The 21,763-nt window shown below is 31.4% G+C and overlaps 3 protein-coding genes and 1 long non-coding RNA gene across 5 annotated transcripts in view; 2 read left to right on the forward strand and 2 right to left on the reverse strand.

Moving 5' to 3' along the window:
* LOC128170918 (neurogenic locus notch homolog protein 2-like) overlaps window positions 1-21,763 on the reverse strand; it is a 658,320-nt gene that overhangs the window by 502,809 nt on the left and 133,748 nt on the right. The window lies entirely within an intron of this gene.
* LOC128170932 (uncharacterized) lies at window positions 5,490-10,637 on the reverse strand. Of its 2 annotated transcripts, none has more exons than XM_052836706.1 (12): window positions 10,464-10,637; window positions 9,277-9,351; window positions 8,935-9,036; window positions 8,613-8,684; window positions 8,225-8,332; window positions 7,798-7,890; window positions 7,594-7,669; window positions 7,285-7,439; window positions 6,733-6,797; window positions 6,550-6,641; window positions 6,120-6,229; window positions 5,490-5,908 (listed from the first exon to the last, which is right to left on the reverse strand). In XM_052836706.1, the coding sequence occupies exons 1-12, from the start codon at window positions 10,620-10,622 to the stop codon at window positions 5,585-5,587; spliced, it is 1,431 nt and encodes a 476-aa protein (XP_052692666.1). In that variant the 5' UTR covers window positions 10,623-10,637; the 3' UTR covers window positions 5,490-5,584. The 2 variants fall into 2 exon arrangements, with proteins under 2 accessions (XP_052692666.1, XP_052692667.1); XM_052836707.1 differs by having other exon boundaries at window positions 8,935-9,033; window positions 10,464-10,561.
* Window positions 7,946-8,757, forward strand: LOC128170962 (uncharacterized). Its single transcript, XR_008241965.1, has 3 exons — window positions 7,946-8,034; window positions 8,242-8,348; window positions 8,633-8,757. It is a non-coding gene; the product is annotated as an uncharacterized LOC128170962 (long non-coding RNA).
* Window positions 15,286-16,747, forward strand: LOC128170939 (uncharacterized). Its single transcript, XM_052836719.1, has one exon. It carries the CDS (start codon window positions 15,293-15,295, stop codon window positions 16,292-16,294), a length of 1,002 nt encoding a protein of 333 aa, XP_052692679.1. The 5' UTR covers window positions 15,286-15,292; the 3' UTR covers window positions 16,295-16,747.

The raw sequence follows: 21,763 nt of genomic DNA on the forward strand, positions 1-21,763 counted from the left end.
CTTAATCCTACATTTGTTTTTCATTTGTTTTTTTATTTATTCAGGCATATATATAAATGCAAGTATGTAGGGTCTTAACTTAATCTTAATTTAATCTTAATCTTACACGATATTTTAGATAATTTACCTTCTTGGCAAACATATCCCGTGAAGCCTGGTAGGCATCCTTGATCACACAAACCAGAGACATCATTACAATCATCACAGTTGTCAGCACATTTTGTAGCACAGTTTGTTCCAAAAAAACCACGGTGGCAAGCTGACGAAATGATGAATAATACTCTGATTGAATACAAAACAAAGAATTGTTAAATTATATACGCTGATTGGCTTTAAACGAGTGTTACTTACGTGTTTTACACAAATCCCCTTGAAACCCAGCAATACATCCGGATAGGCATGTTCCATTAGTATGAAAGCAGTGGTTTGTCTCATGACAGTACCCACATGTTTCATTGCAATCAAGTCCAAAGGATCCTCTGTCACATTCTATGAATGATTTTATTTTCATTGAATTATATTTTAATCCATAAGAAATAAATGGTTTATAAATATGCTTCATGTTTTGTTATCCATATGTAAAATCTAAGACTTTCATACAAAAAAGTATTGAAAAATAGGCTAACAAATGGTATAATGATCTTTTATTTGCCAATAGTCTGTTTCTTCTATTAATGATTATTTCATACGATCTGATTTTCGGACAGTCATTCATTGAATCCATACCACCCCACTTTAAAACTAATGAAGGTCTGCACAGTAAATAATGTGTATGTTCCATTTATATAAAGACTTAGTTCAATGATTTAACGTTATATTTGAAAATAAATTCATTAAAAGAAATATTTAGTTCAAATTAAATTATACCCAATAAATTTATCATCATCCTATTAATTTACCTTAACAAGCCATATCACGGTGACCCGCGTCTTGCAACGACAGATGATCCGGGCCTTTGGATCAAGTTATTGATACGATAATAATTTGTTATCATTGTCTTTGACAATGTTTTCTCGAAAATACAAATAATTTGCTTAATCACACGATATTTGATAGATATAAGTAATGAAAATATCATATCACAGAATATTTGTTATACAAATTTACAATTTTCTGCAAAAATGTAGGATAATAATTGTGATTTTGACAATTTTGAATTAAGTGCCTTATTTAGAAGAGTGAACAGGAGACGTTTGATCACATCCCATAAACCCACAACTTATAAACGCACGTGTTTTACACAAGCCCCCCTGATAACCAGCAGCACATCCAGTCAAACATGTTCCGTTAATATTGAAACAGTTCTCTACGTCACGACAGTTTCCGCATGTTTCACTGCAGTTATCACCAAATGATCCTTTATCACAAGCTGGTGAAAAAGAAAAGATTTTATTTAGAAATGAATTATTGTTTAGTCAAATTTTTTTTTTTAATTATATTGATTGTATTTACAAAATATTAGTATTGAAGTTTAATCGTATAATTTGTAAATTTAATTTCATAATAAAATAGAACGGAAATGGCGACAATAATATGTAATGATTTAAGAAATTGTTGAACATTTCTGCACTTTTTCTTTATGCTTGACCTTAATAAAAATCCGCTTTAAGTCAACAAAAGTCTAGTGAGATAAAAAAGACATTGTTTACATTCATACAGTATGCCTTTTTTTTACAAGCAACAAATTTCGAAATTACCAGCTTGACATTCTAATCCCTGCCATCCGGGGTAACACCCAGAATCACAAGATCCATTGAACCTGTTACAACCATCACATGTGTCATTACATCTTTTAGTACAGTCCGGTCCAAAGAATCCGTGTGGGCAAGCTGCATTTATTATAGAAATTATGAGCCACAAATGTATACAGGACCAATCTTTTGCATTCATTTAACTGAAAATGGCACAATAGCCAGTTTAAAGATGATTAAAGGAGACACCATTACCAATTAGTCGCCCCTAGCTAGTCGACTTTTTCTAAGATCACTTTAAAGGAAAGGTACATGCACATCATAACAATTCCATATGACATGTTTCTTGATGTAGGTACTATCAAACTCGGATAATTTAATACTTCTGATCCAAAAGTTAAAAAGCTTAAGTTATTTTGTAATGAGGTTTTTTTTCTTAAAAGAGTCATCATACATTTTGATTAAGGGCGGAAAGGGTTGGATCTGACGTTCATACCTTATTGAAAGTTATTACTCACGTGTTTTACACAAGTCCTTGTGATAACCAGCATCACATCCTGTCAAACATGTCCCATTGATATTTGAACACCTGTATACGTCACGACAGTATCCACACGTTTCACTACAATTATCTCCAAATGATCCTTTATCGCAAGCTATTGAAAGAGAATTTGATATGTTGTAAACAAACCAAACTAAATGTTATTTTTTTTTCAATTATATAAATTAATAATTCTGAAATCAATCAAGTTTAAGATAAGTAGAGGAAGTTGAAAATATATTAGTTAATATATACTAAAGTAAGATTATTATTTGTGGGGGAAATACTAGAACGACTAAATTAATGCACACAACATGTATTTGTGCATTGTTAAAAAAATTATAATAATAATAATAATAATAAAACAAAAAACTGAATTTTCTCCTTCGGCTACATCCAAAATTCACTGTGATGATAACAGCACTGAACATGACGACACACTTACTTCAGCTTTTGAAAACCGGTTTCATCGAATCATCTATCTGTGTTACGCCATCATTACATACAGAATAAGATGCATAAAGTAACTGAATACTTATAATTGGTAACAGACACTCTTTATACCCACTTTAGATATTGTTTTGCCCCTAAAGGTTCGATGTTAAGAGAAATCAGCTGATATGATACGGAATAATCTTAAATCTGTAATAACAGTTTTATTGCTTACGACGTGTCAAGTTTTAAATAAACATAACTGTTTAAAAATAAAAATTGAAAATGTTGTTCATTGATAATCTTTAAGATTATTTAAAAATCGATATCTTATATTTAACCAAGTCATTTTTTAATATTTTACAATGTCTGTACATATTTTCATTACCATCTTGACATTCTAATCCCTGCCATCCGGGGTTACACCCAGAATCACAAGAACCATTGAATCTATTACAACCATCACAGGTGTTGATACATCTGTTAGCACAATCTGGTCCAAAGAATCCGTGTGGACAAGCTACATTCAACATAAGACTAATTCAGCATAAACGTACATTAAAACAAACTATGACATTCATTCAACTAAAAACTGCGTTATAAGCAGCTAAAATATGATTCTGGAGGAGACAACAATACCATTTAGTCGCCTCAAGCTTATGAACTATTTATTAGGCCACTTTCAACGCATGGTACATGTACATCAAACAATGTCATACATGTATAATTGTGTATTGAATTTGGATAAAAAATTAGTTCATATCTATCTCTACCAGCAAATGTACTTGCCATGACATGTTAAAGTCTTATCTACTTAACATTTATACCATTATAGTGATGTTAATATTTCAGTTATTATTTTAGTAAATGTGTTTAATTTGGAATTTCATATCTGGTTTAACGTTATCACTTACATGTTTTACACAAGTCCCCCTGATGACCAGCAGCACATCCAGTCAAACATGTCCCATTTATATTAGAACACTTGTCTATGCCACGACAGTGTCCGCATGTTTCACTGCAGTTATCACCAAATGTTCCTTTATCGCAAGCTTTTGAAAGAAAAAAAAAAACAACGAAAATAATGACAAAAATCATACTAAAATTCTGGCGTTTAACACGGCTGTGAAAAACTAGATTTTTTTTTCTGTATAAGGACATTTTTATTTTTACTGATTAATTGACAAGTCCTAGGCACACTATATTGTGCCTAAGACTTCTCAATTAATCAGTAAACAGAAAAATGTAAACAATGTGTGTTTTGTGCAAATCTCTCATTACCATCTTGACACTCATATCCATGCCACCCAGGGTTACAACCAGAATCACATGAACCATTGAATCTGTTACAACCATCACATGTGCCGTTACATCTGTCAACACAATCCGGTCCAAAGAATCCGTATGGGCAAGCTGAAGGTATATCAAATTGAATAATAAATAGATAAATAATAAATAGCCAATTCATTCACTAAAATGTTATAAGGAAGGAGTCTTTTCCTGTTTTGGACTTGTTAAAAGTAAATTTGATATAATGTTCATTAAATCAAGATGAAAGGAAAATAAAATATCAAATGTCCATTCTTTCTTACTATCATACAACTTGGCATAGCAAGAATAATCAAAGTTAGAAATCTATTAAGTATTATGTTTTTGGCGGAACATTGGCGAAGGAAAATATCACTTGTCTTTTTGCAATAATATTCAGGATTGCTGTAGATTCATAATCTATTAAGCATTTTAAAAAATACCATTAATGTTGGATTTGTTCAACAAATGTGAATTAGTGACAAGATACTTGGATTCAGAATAGGTTTATGAAATATGATGTGCCCATCAAAATCTTTTCATTAACTTTTTACAGCGCCCATTCTATAAAAAAAAATGGAGTAAAAAATTGCTAAAATTAGATATTCTCTCTTCTAAAATTGTCAATCTTTTAGCTTCTCTGTCAATTTATATCTCTATATTAAATCTTCATAATATGTAAAAATCATAAATAATTTGATATTGAAAGCTGAAGTAAATGATCAAAATATCTTCAAAATTTAAGAAAATTAAAGGAAATAATAGCAATTTTAGTTTAAATAGTTATTCAAATTTAGAAGTTTAAGCTGATAAACATCCTTGTATTCTATCATTTCATTAAAAAATGGGAACTTAATTTCATAAACATATGTCTACATGCTTATAACTACATTCATTTTTACAATTCCTTCAGTTGTAGGAAAAGATAGTGACCATGACTTACACTGCATGAAAAAACAGCTTTACAATACATGTAAATATATTGTAAATTTTATATTTACATTACCTTTAATTGTATTTACAAAAATTTACTTAACCAAGACAAATAAGTTAAAGGTAATCTTTACTTGACTTTACATAAAAGTAAATGAATTGTAATGGCCTGTTTTACAAAGCAATTTTTTTCCAGTAAAGCTAATCTTTCAGTTTTGTAAAACTGGCTTTACAACAATTCAATTATGAAATTTACTTTTAAGTTATGATAATTAAATATAGTTGTAAAGACATCTTTACTTTTGTAAATCTAATGGAAAAGTTTGATTTACACTTTAAATTTTAAAAATTCATTTAGCGATAATACCATTCAAGCTTTCAGAGTACTTTTTAAGCTTATTACATAAATGCCTTTAATCATTAGAAAATTAAAATGCTTGAAATAAAAACCAACAACACCATTTAAAACATCATCATAATAACTCTTTATTTCAGTAGAGACATGATATATATATATATATATATATATATATATATATATATATATATATATATATATATATATATATATATATATATATATAGTTCATAAAGGATGACATTTATTCAATGCAAAAAAACAAACAAACTGATGGCTATTTAGAACAATTTTCCCAGTCCTGAATTACAGATGTTAACCTTAAGGAGACACAATCCACATGAACTGTTCAGGAAGCGTTGGAGGTTCTTCATCCTTAAGACTTCCACGAGTCCTTTTGGAAAGCAGTCTTTTACTCCTGACTGGACAAGTCTCCAGGAACTTTTTGTCCAGACTGTCTTTAACACTCCGGAAGCTTTCACTTTCCCAGGAAAAAGGGTGGGAAATAAAGCCATCATCCCCTTCCTCGTCGCTACTCATGTACTTATGTGCTGACTTGCTGGAAAGTAATTCACGCACAAGCTCCTTCTTGTCCTTTGACCATTTTGTTTTCTTGTCCAAGGCAGACAGCCGACGTCTAAGTTTCTGCAATGATGAACAAAGATAATGAATTTTAAAATAGTTTAAATTCTTTTGAAAAAAGAAAGAACAAAAAAGCTTGATATGCCTCTTAAATCAGCTTCTCGTATCACACAATCATAATAGAAAGAATCCCAATAATTAGAATAAAAATTATTTAGAAATATCTGAACTGTTGAAATATGACATGTTAAAACCATTCTCAATCTAATATTACCTCCTTTTTTCTCTCATAGGTTGCCTGCCTCTTTTTGTGAATTTCTGCCTTGTTTTTTGACATTCTGTTTTCTGCCTCCTTCTTTGAGGTGAAATATCTTTTGATGGCACCTGCAAAAGAAATTAATGAATAAGAAATGTTCTCAATATAAAAAATCAAGTAGTTTTGAATCAATCTTGTTATCAGGCCACAGTAAGCTGGTTCACCTTCTCAGTTGACTGAGAAATAAATCGTATTAAATAACTGCATCACGAAATGCATATACATGCACATAACCTCATTCATATTTACAGTTGTGGTTACACTACCAACTTTGCAAATTCGTCTATGGTTTTAATTTTATATCAACTGCCTGTTAATATAACAGTTGTGTTCACAGATCATAGATATTTTACTTTAAAAAAATGTATAAATGACATTTAAAATTTACCATGTATAACTTCCTCTGAGGTATCTGGGGCAATTCCTTGCACACTTGTTTTAATGTAATTGGTAAGTTCAAAGTTGTCTTCATCTGTATACCTGTGAGCAAATATCAAAATATTTGGGAAACTGATTTTTAGATTTTCATTTAATTTCATTTGGATTCTGGCAAGAGTTAATCTAGTAATACCTCTTTTTCAAATTCCATGTCATGTCTCTCTCAAGGCCACTTGTGTAAAAATCTTTAACTGCAACCTGAAAGCATTCAGAATACTTAAGATACTTGGTCATGCTCTTCAGTGTACATGTACAGTTGAACTTCGATATCTCGAACACTGATATCTGGAATACATGAAATTATCGAAGTGATTTTTAAGTCCCAACCACTTATTTTTCAAGTATTTTACCCTCAAATACTCGGATATCTCAAAGTTTTTAAATGGTCGCATATGCATCTAGTTCGAGATAACAAAGTTATCTGTATATATCTTACCTCCTACTAAATTGTAAGGAAATAATTGGTTAATAGCAGTCACATGAAGATTGTGTATAATCCATACACAGTCAGTTCGTAATATATCTCCCCTTGAGCATGATGACGTCATTCTTAGAGTATGGTGATGTCAGGTTTTGTACCAACATTGAAACTTCTAACTCTGTTATAAACTTTTTGAAACTTCTGTTACAAAAACATTAATTGAAATTATCATATATAAAATCTATAAAAAATAGTATGACTTACTCTTATTTTACTTGGAATCTCTACAGGTTCATTTGCTTTTCTTTTTTCCATCTCTCCTTTAATGGTTGAAACGTCTTTTTTCAAGCTTGTGATCCCCTGCATCATTTCCTTTTGGTTTCCAATGATTTCTTGAAGTTGTTGCTTAAGTGATTTTCCTTTAACAAAGAAAGTTGTTTTTTACACAGACTATAAAAAAGAATATTAAGTGAAATGAAAGTATCCACTAATGGATTTTGATATCTTGTAAAATTAAAGCAACTTTACCCCTAAGCCCCTGTCCCTTTAAAAAAATGAAAGTACGAATATTACCACTGGATATTTCTGCACCAGGTGTTACATGCACATTTGGTTGTTGAGTCATATCATTTCTTTGGGTTCTTGAACCCTGCATTTATATAAAAAAAAACCCACATAAATACATTTTTGATAAGAATGCTTGTACCACCACAATAATGAATTATGATACTTTCTCCATTTATTGGGTATCCTGGTTTTAGCTGAAAGGATACCTACCAAATTTCTGCCTGTTTGACTTTGATTTGAAGCAGGAGTTAACGTTGTCCTTTTTCTTGGGGACTTTCTAGTTGGTGATTTCCGAATTCCAGACTTAAAGAAATGTGCATATGGTTATAAAATAAAACGAAACAAACATAAATTCAATAACAATTGTTTAATACAGATGTATATAAAAGGAGCCACGGACAGATGCCAGACAAGAGCTCTCTTGAGCTTCCAGCCCATTACGTACCGGTAATTAAACTAAAAAATGATAAACTGCATGATTGTTTGGGCATTATGATCATGATGGTCTACTCAGAATTCGAAGAAAAATTTATTTGTGGTAATACATCTTTGTCTCCCAAACATTCGTGCAATAAATGTTTAATAGGGTTACCCCTTCCTGAAACAAATATCAATAATAAATATGTAATTTATTTACCATTTGATTTCCACAAGGTGCATCGATATCACTGCTGTCAGAATCTGTTGGCATTGGTACTCTTCCAATTTGAACCACATTCCTGGCTTGTGGGGTTTTCTCTTTTAACTGTTGGATTTAAAAAGTAAGAGATAAAAATGAAAATTTACAAAATATTGAGAATTATTTAGTATGTTATAGCATTATCCAAACATATGATGATAAGTAAATTGTTGTGCTATTTGAAAGTTGATACATGTATTTAAATAGTGTAGCCATATTCTATATCTTTTAAATAATAAACATGTATATGCTTGGCTAATGCTTGAAATAGAAACTATTCATAGGAGCATTGTATCAATAAGTACAGGAAATTGTTTAAGTTCTGTTGTTCCTGAAAGCCTCTTACTTGTGATTTTTTGCATTTAGATGTCCTCTTTCTTGGGGATTTTCTAAGGGGAGGTAAAGGACCAGGAGAGCTCTGTTGAGACAAAATCAAAATATTGATACAAAGTACTGAAAGTCAGACTTTTGTTGATGTTTCATTATACCGGTACATCAAGATCAACTCCCCATTTCTTCATCGCAACTGTTTAAAAACTGATATCAAAAACAAAGTCTATGTCTATATTTTTGGATTTTCCAACATGCAACCAGATGCATGGTAATTAGATAAAGAGATGGTTTGTGCATAATAAAGATAATGGGTGTCAATAAATATGTTTACATACCATGTAAATAGACAGATCATTGCTGTCAGAATATGAATCTGATGGCAGTAATAGTCTCCTAGTCTGTACATTACTGGCCTTTGGGTTTTTGTCTGTTGACTGCTAGAAATAAAGCAAAAATCTTTTAATATCAAGATAATCATGTTAATCAAAGGTGCGTGTTATTAATACTATTGATGTGTTGACAATTTATACCGTATTTTTTTCTATTGTGATTTGCTTCTTAAATGCATTTAAAATATTCACGAGTAGAAATAAATAAATCATGATAAATATTATCATGATATGTACATACTGGGCATCAAGTGAATTAAGTACATGTGCATTATGATAGATCCTTACTTGTGATAGTGACTTATGAATAAGTACATGTTTCCTTGGTGACCTTCTGAGGGTAGGCGTTTGTTCTTGAAATTTCTGCAAAAGAAGACACAGAAAATGTTATCTCCAAAAATAAATTATTCATGTCAAGATTTATAAATACTGTAGATTCCTTCTTAAATGCAAGGAATGTAAATATCTGCGTTAAATCTCAAGAGGCACATCTCGCAGATTTTATAACCTCGCTTCTATTTATCAGGCAATTGTAAACTACCAGGTAATTGAAAATTTGATAAAAATTCAACATTTTATATTCTCACAATTTAATGCAAAATATTTAAATCATGGAATTAGAATATCATGACAGTTTCTGCAATTTTAGAGCTAATACTAAAGCAAGCAAGTAGCAAAGGGGTAAGGGTGGGGGAACATGCAGCCCCGCCTCATCCCATACTTTTATTTTCGGGAAACCAACTACTACGCGCATTGATGCAGTTTTCCGGTCAATTTTTTCTTTGATACGTCGATCAATAAAAAAATTATTATCTTCATTTCTTAAATCAATCAAATTTCAAAACACAGTGTATATGAACTCAAATGTAATAGCTGCATATGGACTTCAATACAATGTTAAAATAATTCAATGGCAAAAATAATTCTTAAGACTTGGTGTTCTGCATATACATGTATAACAGTTTTATCTTAAGAAGCGTACAAGTTTTACAATAGATATCTTTCTTTTAATGTATAACACAAAGTCTGTATGTATATAAATTGATTACAGGCAGGAGTCACGGGACATAGCACCAGATCTAGAGATGTTTTTAAATTACCCAAAATATACCTCATACACCCCCCCCCCCCACCACTTAAATAAGCGTGAGAGAAAAAAACCCGGAAAAATGTTCTGGATCCGCGCATAAAACCATTATACCTCAAACACCAGCCCCCCCCCCCCCCCCCCCAGGCAAACTCAAATAAGCGTCAGAATTCCCTCCCCCCCCCAAAAAAAAAAAACGGAAAATTTTCTGGATCCGCGCATTAAACCAATATGATATGAAATATCGGGGGGGGGGGGTCGAACCAGAGGGAAGTGACACCTCCCGTCAATGAAGTTTCATATATATAGAGAGAGAAATCTAAATAAACTGCCACAAAATAAACAGAAGACCTATCATAAGGCTAGTGATGATACAATGCATTCTTACCTTTTTCTTTGATCTGGGTGCGGAGAGAATGCTTTCAGATCCCGATTCCGATTCAATGGGCGAAAGTCGATGATCATCAGCATCCGGCGTTTCCTCAATATGCATATGAAAACTCTCTTGCTCATCTATGTCTGTGTCTAGTTCGGTTGTTGAGTCCATAACGATAATTTGAGCTCAGTAACGATCGTTCTCCCCATCTTCGAGTTTTATACTGTTCAAATGCGATTAAGAAAGCTCTCGGTGGCAGTGATTGGTCAATTGACCACAAGCGCGCACACATGCACGTGTTCTCCTTTTTTGGAACAAGTTATCGGATGCCTGTACCTACCCTTATTTAATAAAATATCAAAATGTTAAATTTGTACGGATAGTCAAATAAAAGAATAAACAATTTTAATAAATATCGGACATGCATTCCCCCCTGCTTTATTAAATAAATAAGGTTACGCTAATCACCAGCTGATTATAGGCCACACGTACGAAATAAATAAGAACGGGTGAATTCCGCCTCATCTTTGGCGCGGATTGATGAACAAAGGAAAGTTGATGAACTACAACATTTTGTACAACGTTTGTGATTGATTATGACAGAAGATAGAATATTGCAGAGTTGATACATGTTAGGTAAGTGGTAACATTGACTTATAACCATGATAACACATATATACATAATAAGCATGTATGAACGGATATTTTTATAGAACAGCGGTAGAGGGTCAACTGATCGTGATCGTGATTATGCGATCGTGATCTAGCGAGTGGCCAAGTTTTTCATATTGGGAATTCAATCCCCAAACAAATACAGCCATGTAAAATGCCGATGTATGCTGTAGATCTAATGTTTTAATGTTTAATTGATCATGACTTAATGACACTGGTGTGTAGAGAGAGAGAGAGATAGAGAGAGGAGAGAGAGCTCGAGAGTTGTCCCAACATCCGACAACATTTTTCGCGGCTCGAGGTACGGGTGCTTACAGACAGGAGATGTTATGTTATACATGTAGCAGGGACGTATATATAAGTATATAGTTTTATACATCCCTGGTTATAGTTTAAATTTTATGTATTTATTTATTTTTTTTGGGGGGGGGGGTGTCACACACATTGATTTACACTTTGATGATGGTCTTAGGACTTTCAAAAGGAAATACTGTACTACTGTACAATTACCAAAGAGAAGAATGTTTTTATTTGTTTATTTTTGCTGGGGGGGGGAAGGTTCTGGGGATTCTATCTCCCAACCAATAGATAGCACAATTGGGGGAGGTTAATCTGAAAATACATGTACAAAGCAGGGACACCTGTTGTTTTGATCAATTTGTTTGGCCCACAGTCATTATATAAACTTGTAGAGTTTCTTCCAACAAACAAGGGGGATTTGTGGGAAGAATATTTTTAAGGTTTAATTTCAGGTTTTATGTTTTAAATTGCCATTATGAAATTAATACATATCAACATACATGATCTTAATTACTAGCAGTCGCGTTAAAACTTAAGTTGGTATGGGACATCTGTCGATATTAATGTGGATTAAAGTGCATTATAATTAGAATACTTTAACCAGTTTAGAATTTTCACATTTTACAAATTTTAGCCAAAAATTTGCTTATAAAAATATTTGGAGAGGTAAAAATTGTAAAACCCCCATCGGGAGTCGAACTCATGACATACAGATTCGAAGTAAACCTGTTAGGTGACTATGTTGGGAAAGAAACAACTAATATAATTATACTTCATTTTATTGTTTATTTCGATAAACAATATGTCACAACATGGAGGTGTCCCATACCACCTTAAAATAAGTCAGAAAATGCGCCTTAAAATTCAGTTCCATTTAATTTATTGTAATTGTCAATGAGCTTTACAACTAATTGGATTGCAAAATAAATATCCCAGGTTTTAGACAATTAAAAACCGTGTTATAAGTTAAGTTATGTTACATCATATTAACATAAGTATATTTTTCTCGATATCTGTTTATAATAAAGTTAAATAGTGCATTAAAACTTTAAATATTTGTAATTGTATTCATATAATTCATGATATTGATACATCCAAATCAGGCCCTACCTTCACCAACTTTCCACAAGTCAACACTCAGCATTTTTACCTCTAATTTATTAGGTTAATCCTTAACAGGAATTGAGTTGAGGATTGAGTTAAGTGAATTAAAAATTTTGATGATGGTGAGGCCAGGTTGTATACATGCATGTCTCCACAACCTCTACATTTGTTACGTTTAATAGCTAGCTGACTAAAATAATGAATGATTATTCATAATTGAATTATTCAAATATACCATATGGTAGATATATTAGAAAAAAATGAGCAATAACATATGCTCATAATAATTATAAACTTTGAATTAATGTTTAAAGAATGCATCTTTTTTAGGAGAGACAGAGAGAGTACATAATACATTTATTTATTGTCATTTTTTACAGACTAAACAGTGAAAAGGATAAACAGAATATTTGCTGGAATACTACACTTCTTATTCCTGTAATTGGTCAACGGTTATGGATCTACGCAATATACATTTATGTAAGTAACCTAGGAGTCTGGATTTAAGTAATTGTTATATTTTCATATCTGTGCACATATTTTTAAGGATGTGTTATATTGCTGAAATTTTTTTATGTAAGTTGCTTACTACTGGTATTCAAATACTGTTAGTTGAGAGCATTAATCGGGTTAATCCTCTGAAACATGTTTTGCACAGTTCTTTCTGTTGCCTTTAGATGTATGTTGTTAAAACTAATGGATTCCCAAGATCAAAACTCATGACAACGAGCTGTTATTATCTGTTGTAAATATTTTGGGAAACATTGAGCTTGGATAACATGGACCCCTCTTTGCAGGGCACCCTTTTTGATGTGTAGGATTTCAGTGTTTCACACTGTTAGGTGTAAATTAACAACATGGCACTGCATCTGGAAGTCAGCAGCAGTACATAGATAAACCATCTAGTATACACATGTCAGCTATTATTATCTCACTTAAAATTCCAACAGTTATTAATATCCAACCGGGATGATCCTTGCTCTCTACAGGTTGTTTATTATTTGTCTTGGTATGTGATAGGAACCTAATGCAGCAATCCATTCTAAAACTATTGTATTAGTTTTAAATCATTCAAGTTTATTAGATATCATGTACTTCCATAAATGATAATGATGCATCATTATTATGAAAGTGTTTACAGTTTAGAAATAAATTACAATGAAAAAATATACCCTGTGCACAAACAACTTGAATTAACCAGTATCTTCTTAGTACACATGCACTACCAGACTGACACTTTGTGCTAGCCTAGAAAGATCTTGTGATTAAAAAAAAATTTAAGAATTTCAACAAAAAGTGTTTGAAAAAACCCCAACAAATTCATCATTGAAGGAATCATTATTTCTGAGGTTATTTTATTTAATGCTTTTTGAAAGTGAACTTTATATATTTCTTTTTTTTTTTGCATTTCTGGTATTGACTAACCAGAATTTAACTTTCAAAAACTTTTTTCTAATGTCTCATTTTTATATAGATACTTATAAATAGATAAACCGGTGTTTTCCACCCAATTTTATCTTCGTGATTTTTTTTATACAATTTTTATAAAGTATTTTGAAGTAAAGAAAAATTTAAAATTGTTTGATTTAAAATCAAACAGTTTCTAACATCTTTATATATAGAATGGAGCTCTCCCTTTTCAGGAGATACCAATAAATAAAGTCTAGAAATGACCTAGACCATCCAACTCTTAGAGTAGGGGACAATTATTATGCCTGTCACAGTGACCCAGAAAAACTGTATCTTTTCTTCTAATACCTGATCACAGATTTTTTAATTAGTAAATTTTTTAATAGAAAATTTATTTCACCCAAAAGAAGTTTTATTTTTTTATCAAGGGTGATGTTTAAATTTTGGTAAATGTCAAGCTGATTAGATCTTTAAACCTCTCCAAAAATCTTCTGTACCGCTCTATTAGGAGTGAATCAAAGAACTAATTTAAATTGGAATGGTAAAAATGTATGATCTCTGCAAAAGCATCACAAGACATCAGCTTTCCTTGCATATGCATCGAAAATATAGCCCTCTCACCATGTACAAGTTACAAACAAGTACAAGTTGTACAAACGTCTGAAACACTCCCATTATGAACAATAAGAAAATGATTTCTTCTTGTTAAAATTTTAAATAAACAGTGTCACAATATTTTTTTTTAGATGAGAAGAGCATTATGTACTAGTATCTACCTGGGTTAGGGCCAAAGAGAAGAAATATAAAGAATAATATTTGATTAAAACTTGTCAATGCCACTTATTTCATATTGATTATGGAGTCCCGGTAAGTTTTATACATGTTTTATTATATTTTCATTCAATTCATAGTTATCATGTCAAGAGATAAATTTGTTAGTCTGATAAATATATTTCTGTAAATGAAGATATAATTGAATGAAGCACTGACTTTAATTTGATACTGGTTGTATTATGTATTCAGTAATTCTTGAATTATAATGTACTATACTATATGTATTTTTTGAGGTGTCGAGCTAATGCTCGACAGCATTCTAGTGATCGTCTGGATTGGCAATTGTCCAAAAATTCATAATTATATTGATTCTGAATGCACGATTTTATTTTAGCCATGAAACATCATCAAGAAAAAGAAGATATTGCACCATTTGTCAGCAAGACTTTAGTGACAGATATTTCAGGAGACACACTTGTGAAGAGAAGGCCGAAAATATATCTCAACCGACTCAGTCTAAATGTGATGAACCTATTTTGTTGCCAGCATCTGAACCAGAAATGGAACATTTTGAAAATCAGATGGAAGAATCAGACATGGAGGAGGAATTCCTTATGGGACATTTATCATCAAGTTCATCTGACAGTACCAGTGAAGAGGAGGTTCTAGATACTGAGTTATTTAATGAGTTTTATTTAGATAACATTGAACACAGAGAAAATGAAAGTGAAAAGCAATCTGTAGATATACAGGGGGGATATCAAAATTATGTCATCGCAGTGTTGAAAATCTTGCTTGTGTGGCAAGTTGTGCACTATGTTTCTGATGCAGCATTTTCAGTTTTGTTGTTTTTATTAAGATCTTTGTTTTACGTTTTTTCATTTTCATCTGATTTAGCTAAATCTTTTTACCAAAGTTTCCCAGTTACAATGTACCAATTACACAAATATATTTCATTTGAAAAAGACGATTTTGAAAAATATGTCGTGTGTCCAAAATGTCATTGTTTGTATGAATTTCAAGATTGTTGTCATTTGGTTGAGGGCATACAAACTTCAAAATTGTGTTCAAATGTTGTGATGCCAAATCATGTAATGAGTCATTATAGGAGACCATGTGGTGAATTATTATTGAAGTCAATTAATGTTGGAGGAAAAAAGAAATTGATTGCTAGAAAAACATATTGTTATAAAAGTTTGAAATTGTCTTTGCAAAGATTAGTTAATAGAAAAGATTTTGAAGAAACTTGTGAACTTTGGCGTTTTAGAGAAGTGCCCCATGATGTTTTCAATGATGTTTATGATGGGGAGATATGGCAGAAATTTAATGGCTTAGAGTATAATTTTTTTACTTCTGAAAGAAATTATGGTGTAATGATGAATGTTGATTGGTTCCAACCATTTAAGTACTCAAATTATTCAATAGGTGCAATTTATCTAACCATTTTGAATTTGCCAAGAGAGGAGAGGTTTAAAAAGAAAAACATGATACTTGTAGGTTTAATTCCAGATATGAAATCAGAACCTCCAACAAATTCTTTCATAGAACCTCTTGTTGAAGAATTACGGGAAGCATGGCATTGATTTAGTTTGAAAAGTTATAAGTCAAAAACACCTGTTATTTTCAAACTTGTCTTATTATGTGTGGGATGTGATATTCCTGCAAGTAGAAAACTCTGTGGTTTCTTGGGTCATGGGGCAACAAGAGGTTGTAACAAGTGTATGAAACAGTTTGAAGGGGGTATAGGCGAGAAGAGTTACGCCGGTTTCAATTTTTCAGAATGGGAAATGAGAGATGCAAAGTCTCATAGAGATATTGTACGCAAGATTGTTAAGTCAAAGACTAAAGGTAAACGAGAAAACTTAGAAAAATTTTATGGTGTTAGATATTCTGTATTATTAGAGCTAGATTACTTTGACCCCATTAGAATGACTATTATAGATCCTATGCACAACTTATTTTTGGGAACAGCAAAACGTGTCTTGAACTTGTGGATTGATTATAAAGTTTTGTCAGCTGATGATTTAAAACAAATGCAAGCTAGAGTAGAGAATTCGAAGGTACATTGTCCATCTGATATTGGGAAACTTCCTCAAAAGTTTGCCAGCAGTTTTGGTTCCTTTAATGCTGACCAATGGAAAAATTGGACAGTCTTATTTTCAATCTATGTTTTAAAAGATATTCTTCCAGTGGATCATTTAGACTATTGGAGGAAATTTGTTCTTGCTTGCAAAATACTGTGTACAAGAAGTTTGACTAAAAACAATGTTAAGGTGGCACACCTACTCTTATTGTCATTTTGTGAAAAAATAGAAAAAGCTTTTGATGGTAAAGGTCTTACCATGAACATGCATTTACATGCACACTTACAAAGGTGTATTTTTGATTTTGGACCGGTGTACTCATTTTGGTTATTTAGTTTTGAAAGAGAAAATGGCATTCTTGGATCATTTCCAACCAATAAAAGATGTATAGAAATGCAGTTGATGCGAAAGTTTGAAAAAAGTATGCATGTTTTTGATATTTCTTATAACGAAAATGTAAATGATGACTTCGGTCCAGATTTTTTGAAAATGTTATCATTGTATGATGAAAAAGACAGGGGTTCTTTGCAACAGATGAAAAGTGCTTCAAAATTTTTTGATTATATGAAAATGTCATCAAGGCACACACACTATGATGTATGGGACTGGACATTTGATACAGATAAATGTTTGTCATTTTCTTCCACAAAAAACTGTACGTTAAGTGAAAAAGAGACTGAATACCTTCAACAGATGTACTTAAAATTATATCCAAATGTGCCACATAGTTCAATGGTTGTATGTATGTTATTCCTGTTCAGAGAATAAGGTGTAAAGCAGTGTATGCTTTTGACATTGTTTGTGGTGAAAGAAATGTTATTGTAATTGTACCAAGAGAACGATTTCTTAGCTGATCTGTGATTGAATTAAGTAAAAAAGTCTTAAGTTTATGTGGTTGCATAATTATATTGAGTATCAAATAATTGTATATGTATTTTTTGTCAGGCAAATGCAGTCGAGCACACATGTATGTTTTCGTGTGAAGCTGGACACATGAAAAATACATACTGCATTCATATTCACATTTTCGTGAAGTCGAGCACACATGTTTTCGTGTGAAGCTGGACACATGAAAAATACATACTGCATTCATATTCACATTTTCGTGAAGTCGAGCACACATGTTTTCGTGTGAAGCTGGACACATGAAAAATACATACTGCATTCATATTCACATTTTCGTGAAGTCGAGCACACATGTTTTCGTGTGAAGCTGGACACATGAAAAATACATACTGCATTCATATTCACATTTTCGTGAAGTCGAGCACACATGTTTTCGTGTGAAGCTGGACACATGAAAAAAAATACTGCATTCATATTCATATTTTCGTGAAGTCGAGCACATATGTTTTCGTGTGAAGCTGGACACATGAAAAATACATACTGCATTCATATTCACATTTTCGTGAAGTTGAGCACATGTTTTTGTGTGAAGCTGGACACATGAAAAAACCATACTGCATTCATATTCACATTTTCGTGAAGTCGAGCACACGTTTTTGTGTGTATCATTTCTTTTAACATTTTTTTTTTTATAGTGTGTATTCGTATATGCATTTTATTAATTAATTAAAGCAAACAACAGATGTGAACTCCATGATTTCTTTTATTTATCACCACAATTATTTTATATTCAGTAAAACATTATGCAGGTTATATATACTTGAGTTTTATTTTGTACAATAAATTTTTATAATGAGAAATTTATTTTGCTTTTTTTTTTTTTTTTAAAGATGCATTTAAACGTAAATTATATACAGTACTGAGCTAAATAAAGTTCACTTATAATTGAGACATAAAGAGAGGTAAAGATGATATAACGGTTTGTTTCGTTGTTTTTAAGTAGAAGTTATGTACTGAAAATTAACCTTACATGCAGTGAAGTTTAGTATAAAACATTTAACCAACCAGGTGTCGAGAAACTGAAAAAAGTTAATATTAAATATCACCTTTAATTTTGTATAATGTTGCATCAAAGGTAACCATTCCTTTATCTTTCTTTGTAAACATAAGATAAAGTTGATCTTTATCTTTGATTGAGACGTAAAGATAAGTAAAGGTAATCTGTTTCTTTGTATTGAAGTAAATGTAATGTAAATAGTAACTTTACATTCAGTAAAGTCAATGTAAAGTTTAACCTGATTTTTATTATACCTTTACTGACCTTTACTACCAAAGTAAATATTTGTAAAGATGTTTTTTCATGCAGTGTTAGCCTTTATGCAAAAACAAGATAATCAACTTTGATTAATTAATAGAAACATTTCTTTATATTATTTATTCGACTGTGTCAAATTTCATTAATTTCTTAATATAAGAAACATGGCTTATAACGAGAAGACTTATTTATTAAAGTTGATATTTTGGCTTCAGATGATTTTTTGTTCACTCACGTGCTTTACATGTTTCCCCATGGTAACCAGCTTCACATCCAGTTAAGCATGACCCGTTGGTGTGGAAGCACTGAGTTAAGTCACGGCAGTGTCCACATTCTTGTTGACACTCAGCACCATGATATCCTTGACCACACGCTATTGGAAAAACACAATGTTTACTTACACACTAGAAGTTGGTCAATACAATGAAACGGTAATGAAAAAGTGTTTATAAAACAACATTGAGGAAATCTTTTTAAAAAAAAATGTATAATTTAATAATCAATTAATACAAAAAACATTAATTTCATAGTTAAATCGTTTTTGTTAAAAATTATTAAATTTAATCAAAACTGTTTGTTTAAATTGTGTTTTGTCTACCGCACATGTACATTAACAAATTCATTTTTAAAAAATAACGATACATGCGCTCATTAATTATAAGGATATTTTATTATTTAAAATGCATCCAACATAAAAATAACTGCTTCGTTTTGCTCTTCTTGTTTTGTGCCTGTTTGTTTTTACACAATATGGGTTTGTTTGTTTTAGGGCATTGCATTTTTTTCAACCATTTTAACAGTACAAGTAAGTTTTGTTTCGGCTTTCAGAAGGTCACAGGTAAAGATTCTCTGTCGTAACATCGCATATTATTAACAAATTAATAAAAAGACATGTGCTATGAATAAGAATAGATCTTTAAGCATCGATTATGTTAGCAATTATTTAAATTACAAGGAACAGATAATCATTGAACCAAAAGAAACGTCACTACTCCATTGGTGGCGTTAGGATACAAAGCAGAATCATACGAGCATACACAATCACGTGATCCGGCTTTTTGTATCCAGTTATTGATACGATAACATATATCTAAAATTGCTTTTGACGGTGTTACATTGAAATCACAAATAATTGCACAATCTCATAATGTTTGATTGATATACGTAAATCATCATATCACTGATTGCTTTTTTAAAAATACATATAACTATATGTTGTATAAATGTTTGATGGCAATTGTAATTTTGAATATTTTGAAGTAATATATTCTAAAGTGTCTTTTTTAAGAGTGGAAAAGAAACGTTTGAATACACCTCATAAGGCCATAACTCATAAACTCACGTGTTTTACAGATTTCTCCTTGATAACCAGCAGCACATCCAGTCAAACATGTTCCGTTGATATGGGAACACTTGTCTACGTCACGACAGTGTCCGCATATTTTATTGCAGTTGTCACCAAATGATCCTTTTTCACAAGCTAGTGAAAACAATTTTTTTTTAAAATTTCAGATATAATGTTTAGTCAAATATTTAATAAAATATTTTTTTTTAAATTTTCAAATCATTTATATTGAAGTTTAATCAAATGATTTGTAAATTTAATTTTATAAAAGTAAAATAGAAATGGCGAGAAAATATTTTAATGATTTAACATTAGGATTTGAGCATTAATGCACTTTTTCTTCAAAGAAAATACTATTTCAATGGTTATGTTTGCTAATTTAAAATGTTGGGGAAATGGGTTATTTAGGGAGTGTTTTATTTGCAATATTAATCATTAAATACTGCTCCAGAAATATTGCCGTTACGTCTTCTATACTTTTTTATACACCTTTTTATATAATCCGCTTTAAGTCGACAAAGGCGAATGAGCTAAAAAAGACATCGTATAGATTCATACAGTATGCATTTTTTTTACAAATACCAAAACCTTATATTACCGTTATGACAGTCATATCCCTGCCATCCAGGTTTACATCCATAATCACAAGAACCATTGAATCTGTTACAACCATTACAGGTATCGTTACATCTGTCTGTACAATCCGTTCCAAAGAATCCGTATGGACAAGCTACATTAAACATATAACCCATAAAGCAAAAATGTACATAAGATCAGACTCTAGCATTAAATCTTCGAGGCAGTGTATTAAAGGTCCCTAGAAGATGATTAGAGAAGACAGTATTACCAGTCAGTCCCTCCGGTTTGTAGACCATAAATCAGACTAATTTTAACGCATAGTACGTGAACATAACAACAATATTATACATGTATTAGTGGGTATTGATGTAAGTAATATTAAATACAGATGAGGCAATAAATCTAATCTATATCGTACGGGCAAAAAAAATGTCATGACAACTTCAATTTTATCTGCTTAACATTTATAAAATAGTAATGTATATAATATTTTAATTATTTTGTTCAGTAAACGGTACTAAAATTAAAGTTATACATGTATCAGGTTTAACGTTACAACTTACATGTTTTACACAAGTCCCCCTGATAACCAGCAGCACATCCAGCCAAACATGTTCCGTTAATATTGGAACACTGGTTTACATCACGACAGTATCCACATGTATCACTGCAGTCATGACCAAATGATCCTTTATCGCAAGCTTTTGAAAAAAAATGTATCTTAAAAGAAACCATACTAAATATTTGTAGTCTAAATATTGAATAATACAAAAAGATGTAGAAATCAGTAAATTTATTCGGCCAAATCTAAAGACAGTAAAAAAGGGGTATTGTTGACAAAAAAAAAAATAACTTAGACAGTAAATTTAACCAAAAAAAAAAA

This window comes from Crassostrea angulata, chromosome 2 (genome assembly GCF_025612915.1).
Source record: "Crassostrea angulata isolate pt1a10 chromosome 2, ASM2561291v2, whole genome shotgun sequence".
NCBI classification, from domain to species: domain Eukaryota; kingdom Metazoa; phylum Mollusca; class Bivalvia; order Ostreida; family Ostreidae; genus Magallana; species Magallana angulata.

Excerpts from the sequence above, each read along its gene's own strand:
- LOC128170932 (XM_052836706.1), bottom strand. The coding sequence starts at position 10,622 with ATGGACTCAACAACCGAACTAGACACAGACATAGATGAGCAAGAGAGT. Across the intron at positions 7,670-7,797 it reads GTCAAACAGGCAGAAATTTG|GGTTCAAGAACCCAAAGAAA; the intron begins GTAGGTATCCTT and ends ATATAAATGCAG. Across the intron at positions 6,230-6,549 it reads CTCAGAGGAAGTTATACATG|GTGCCATCAAAAGATATTTC; the intron begins GTAAATTTTAAA and ends TTTCTTTTGCAG.
- LOC128170939 (XM_052836719.1), top strand. The coding sequence starts at position 15,293 with ATGGAAGAATCAGACATGGAGGAGGAATTCCTTATGGGACATTTATCA.